This window comes from Morone saxatilis, unplaced genomic scaffold (assembly GCF_004916995.1).
Source record: "Morone saxatilis isolate NCDOM2014 unplaced genomic scaffold, NCSU_SB_2.0 Contig15, whole genome shotgun sequence".
Classification (NCBI taxonomy): domain Eukaryota; kingdom Metazoa; phylum Chordata; class Actinopteri; family Moronidae; genus Morone; species Morone saxatilis.
Window position 1 is genome coordinate 20,575,116 of NW_023339707.1, and position 5,706 is coordinate 20,580,821.

Sequence of the window (5,706 nt, forward strand, 5' to 3'; positions counted from 1 at the left end):
TGACATTTTACAGACTAAAAGATTATTTACTTAACTGTGAAAGTATTCATCAGGATAATCAATAATTGATAGTTGCAGTCCTACTTGTTCTGATTACTTGATAGTGAATTAAACATATGAAACTGGCCTGTGTATCTGTAGGAATGGTTGAGTTACATCATATGGGTTCTGATGGTCAAAGATGTCAGTATTTGTATAATTTACTGATTGCTGTTCTTTATTTATTTATTGGGGGGGGGGTTGTTAGTTTTTGTGCCCACTAGATGGCAGTGGTTGTGAGCTGAAGACAAAGCAGAAGCTTAGAGAAGAAATTCACAGAAACTTTCCACAGCAACCCATTTTATTGACACTACCAGCTGCACAGCCACAGTATGACTACTGTAATGTAGGCCAGGAAGCAGAGAAAAATAACAAGAAGTCTCAGCTTTTGGCTTATATTTGACTAGAAACACTGTTGGAATATTCCAAAATGCTCTTGAGGTAAAACATAATAATCAGTGCTGCCAGTGTCCAAATATGTACAGTTAGATTACAGTGTTTCATAAAGTAAGAAAGCACCACGTGTAGCCTGAGAATCAGCAGTCGGAACAGGGAGTGGTTAAGACTTGTGACATGGCAGGATATTTCTTTACGCGCGCTATTACCACCTCCCTCCTTTCCCCATTTTGCTTTCTCCTCTCACAGCTGAAGATAACTTCCTGACTCTGTAAAAAGCTGTTGTTTTTTTTTTGGAAGTTGACCAGCCATCAAGTTTCAGCGTTTACCCTGCTGCTTCTGTCTATACTGAAGACATCCCTCTGTCTGACTGACACTAGAGAGGTGAGTACCAGAAGAGGGACTCAAGTTCAAGCCATCTGCTGTAGCGTTTGGGCCACGACACAGTTTACCATTCATACACGTGTAGGGATACCTAAGAAACTTAACATTATCCACACTGATAATGTTCTGTATACTGACAGTAGAAATATGGATGACAGACTTTTCAGTTGATGTGTGCTCTAACGTTTCAGCTGATGATATATTCATACTCTCATTTGCTCTCTTACTCTTTTCCTTTTGTGACATGCTGGCAGTATACGCAGCACAGAGGTGGGAATTTAAATGACTCACTGAAATAGGAGACCTTCTTGGCTCCAAAAACTGTCATGAGGGTTTGGTATAAAAATAACATTAAATGGATGTGTGGTTTTATCAAGACAAAATGTCTCCTGGTGAACTTTATTTCACAGATATTTTGTAAATGAATATGTTGGTTGCTTTGTCCTGGATTTTTCCAAACTGCTTGTTTTAACTGAGGACACTAAGGTCATTTAAGGTGACTGAGGAAGCCATTCATCTTTTCATTATTTAGATTCACAGATCGTACAGACCATTGATTCTGATTTTTTTCGCTTTTGGAATTGCTCATAAATATTTAGAGTATAGTTGTTGCAATGTGGAATTGGATATTTATTTATTTTGCGTTTATTAGGATGCACAGCTTTCTAAAAATGAATCTAAATATTCTTTAAGATGTACAAATAAAATCTACCATCATGTCCACGTGCACTAGATGAGATCTTTATACAACAGAAAGACACATTTTCCAGTAAAGGCTTTGTGTCCTAGTGAGATAAAGAAAATGTGGGTGTTTCTTGGGTGTGCAGGCATATCTCAGTTAAGTTTATCTGCCAACTGAAAGACCCTGAGAATAGGTCAACCTTTCAGTTTTGATGAAGTAGTAACACTGCATGACTCATTCATTTCTACTGTGTCAGGTCAGGTCCTACCGTTTGTTTTGGATCAGGAGCATAATAACTTGTAAGCGTGCACAATGTTTCCAGTCTTAAGCACAATCACATGTGGGCAATCTTAAAAAAGCACTTATCTCCTAAGCTAATTACCATCACTGTGACTTCCAGCAGGATGCAAACTGTCAGTGAGTATCCGCCCATGGTGTAACAAAACCCCCCTCAGATGACACTCACTTTGCCCCTCCTTTCTACTTGCATAGTCTGTAATGACATGGTAAGTCTTCCGTATGAACACCAGAAGCCCTGTTGGTTGGATGGGTTCCTGGGATTACCTTTTAGCCTTGAAATTCAGACTGTCCCTGAAACTACAGGCCATTCTTTCCCTCTGTTTAGACACCAGTGTTGACACCTTGTCAGTGTAGACACCTGGTGAGTCTCTACAGTCTTTGCAATGGTAGACACTACCTGTAAAAGGCTTAACAAAGGGTTAAGTATGGGTGTTCCCATTTCCCGCTTACTCCCTCCCAGCCTCTAATCTCTCTCACTCTCTCCTCTCTTTACTACCAAGGAGCTTTGGAGAGGCTCCTAAGAACAAAGCTATATATAAACATTGGAAGAGAAAACTGAGTCAACTTGCGCAAAGGATTTATTCTGTTAATATTCAGTAAAGAAAACTAGCCTTGTTCTTGACCACAAGGGTAAGTTGCTGAAAAATGTGTGTGTGTTTCCTTGTGTTTTAGATGTTAAGGAAGAGAAAGAAAGGGCTGTCAATAGAGAACTGGTCTTGCGTCAGACAAAAACCATGTGCTGCGCACTGTTGGACAGTCAGGCTAGAGTAATACTACTGTGTTTAACTCTAAAATGTGTTCTCCGTTTACAAAATAATTATATAGATTATTGAATGTGATACTTAAATATATTTTTAAATTACAACACCTTGTAAAGGACATGGGGTAGGTTGTTTAGGAAGATGGATGTATAAAGAGATGGAAAACACAGGACCACTTTTTGTTTTTATTACTTTTTCCACTCTTTTTATTGTTTCCACTGTGTTAGAGCTGCCCTTGTGACCAATTAAATATCGTAACTGGCACACGTTTCTAGTTAACCAGGTTAGTCTAGTTTCATTATCTCCTCCACATGAAAATGTCTGAGTAGCCCACTTGTAAAATCTGCCTTTCACAATGTGAAGGTAGTCCTTTATTTATCAAAACTGTCTTTTTGTGAAAGTTAAATGATAAATTATTCCTGACATCTAGTCTATGCTTTGTTGGTTGTGTGTATTGGACACAGGCCATGGGAAAGTCATTGGGTATGTAGCTAAAGAAAGTTACTCTAACCACTTGACCTGAGGCCAGTATGCAAAGTCTAGCCTGTATTTAGACTAAATAGCACCATTTAGACAGGAACCCTTTGTTTATCTCTGTGGCACATTGCTATCAACCTCCAATCTGTATGAATTATTGTAATTCAACAGGCCTGGGCGTTCAGGAATACAAAAAATTTGGTTTCGTGTGAAACTCTTAAGGAATGACACAATCTAGTGTGAGTGTGTCCTCGGGGGTCAGATGTGAAAGTCCTTAGGGCAGACTGACCCACAGACAAGGGAAGGATCTCATGACCCCATGGCAGGAGCACAGACCTACGCTCATTCCCAGAGTCCGTCCATGCCAGCTTTGTGTGGCCCACAGCAGATTAGAGCAACATAAGTCCTCTGACAACATTTGTTATTTAAAGCCTTTCATGTCACACAAGCTTTATAATGGACGTACATCCCAAGCAAAAGTGTCCCTTTATGCTGGAATTTTATTTTATGAACTACCACAGTTACCACAGTTTTTTATCCACATATCTGAAGCAGGGAGCAGAACTCCAAAGTAAAGCATTGCCAAAAGAAAAAAAAGCAACATTCTTGTTGTCTTTGGGAAGCAGAAAAATTACAGTGGTGTGTGTGTCTCAAGACTTTATAAATAGGTCTGCCCTTTTGTAGCCACATAGCATTTTATACTTTTATTACATTAGTCATATTGAGGCTGCCTTCTGTTCAAGTACAAATAACTGGTATGTTTACCCTTGAAAAGGCTGAGGGTATTTCAACACCATTGCTGTCACTGTGACATTATACCGTTATTGTATTGTAGACAAAGGCCAATGCCTTACATCCACTTCATAAAATTATTACGTATCACAATTCTCCTTCAGCTTCATGGAAGACCCATTCTGAGATATTTAACTTTAACAAGTTGGGACAGGATCTCAGAAAACGTGATGCATACAGAAACATTGTAAAAAGCCTTAAAGACTCTGATAGACCCCTTAAAGATGCTGAGGTCAGCCTGCTCGCAGTTTCCCTCACAAATAATGGAAAGTTGGCAAGTTCAGTGCATGAGGTGTGTTAAAATGTTGTGTTTGTTGTGCAAAAACGATGCCAGCTGACACCGAAGCTTATCCAAGCATAAATGATGGCCAAATGTTGAAGGAGATTTTGATAAGTAAGTATACCATATATTAAACATTTGTTTTCTCTTTATGCCCGGGGGGTTTTTTTCAGTCCAGCAAAAGTTGATCTCAAGAAGTTTCTCAAGTCACAACCCCAGCAACCACAATGGAGCTTCAGAAGATGAATGGACACAGCAGGGATGATGGGTAAGACTCAGAGCTGTACTAAAAACTACTAAAAAGTAATTACTGACACCGTATCACAGCAAAGTTGTTCAATTTAAAATAATATTTTTTATATCCACCACATATAAAAGCTAAAGTATATTTGTAGCTCCCTTTGTGCACGTTTGTGTGTTTTTTAATTTGAACCAATGTTTTTCTTTCCCATTGTAGGTTCGATGGGCTAGAAGCCTTGGCTGAACATGAGGAGTTTCTCCCCCATAAACCTGGAGTCAAAAAAGAAAACCACTTTACAGATGTGAGTGTGTTGTAGTTGAGTAAATGTAGAAGTCAGATGGATTTGCTGTAGTAAAATGAGCTACAGTACTATTGATGCTGTTGATGTGATTTTTGTTCCTAAAGTGATTTGTCTGTGTTTTCCTCTGTTGTGTTCTTACTGCAGTTCGAGGGAAAGACTTCATTTGGCATGTCCATCTTTAACCTCAGTAACGCCATTATGGGCAGTGGAATTCTGGGATTGGCCTATGCAATGTCCAACACCGGAATCATTCTTTTTTTGTGAGTACCCAAGCCAAACAGTCCCATTTTTGGCTAAACTTGTGTGCCTGACTCCTTTCGTCAGTGTTTGTGTATGTACGTGCATGTATTTGCTCACTGCAAAGTGTTTTAAGTTGTAAATATTTTCCCCACTTATGCAAAAAGGACAATAGTATGTTGATTTATATTTAGTATTTGGGTAAAGCCAAATATGCACATTCTCTGAGGTTACAAGAATAGAGCAGGGCTGTCATGCAGGGCTGTTGTGTGTGTGTGTGTGTATGTGTGTTTGAGTTTATGAGATTTTTGCTAGCTGAAGTCATTTTGGCTGGTCCTCTCTTGGCAAGGGGCTATTTCTTAATGACTTTTCTTTAAAACTAATAGCATTTACGTAGCTATCTTCTGTAGTCACGCATGTCTTACTTCTTTTAGTGTGAGTGTTACACATTTTATATCTTTTACTATGTTGTATAATTGTTTGCTGCTTGTATCCCAGTCTTTCAACCTACCTAACTCTCTAAAGCTCGCTGTGTCTCTCTGAAAAGTGCTCTATAAATAAATTATAGCTAGGGATGCCACAATATAAACTCCACATATCGATACAATTCACGATACTGGGTTCATGAGCTTTTAACTAAATGAGACTGAAGACAAATTATAACTGAAAAAGTCTACAAAATATATTTTCTCTGTCAAATTACAGAATCCTTTTAATGCAAAACAATACACATTGACTTTACTTTGTGAGTGAGAAACTGAAGTCTTGATACCATGATTGATATCACGATTCATGATTTGAATCTTCACATATTTG

At 38.6% G+C, this 5,706-nt stretch overlaps 1 protein-coding gene across 2 annotated transcripts in view; it reads left to right on the plus strand.

Annotated features, from left to right (window-relative positions):
• Window positions 1–632: 632 nt before the first annotated feature.
• Window positions 633–5,706, plus strand: part of LOC118324243 (sodium-coupled neutral amino acid transporter 3-like) — a 10,817-nt gene continuing 5,743 nt past the window's right edge. Inside the window, exons 1-4 of one of the 2 annotated variants that reach the window (XM_035656469.1) lie at window positions 633–819; window positions 4,285–4,379; window positions 4,569–4,653; window positions 4,798–4,913. In XM_035656469.1, the coding sequence (XP_035512362.1) occupies window positions 4,339–4,379; window positions 4,569–4,653; window positions 4,798–4,913 (242 nt within the window). In that variant the 5' untranslated portion in view covers window positions 633–819; window positions 4,285–4,338. Of the gene's footprint in view, window positions 820–2,264; window positions 2,432–4,284; window positions 4,380–4,568; window positions 4,654–4,797; window positions 4,914–5,706 lie in introns of those variants that run through there. The other variant, XM_035656470.1, reaches the window with a different exon arrangement.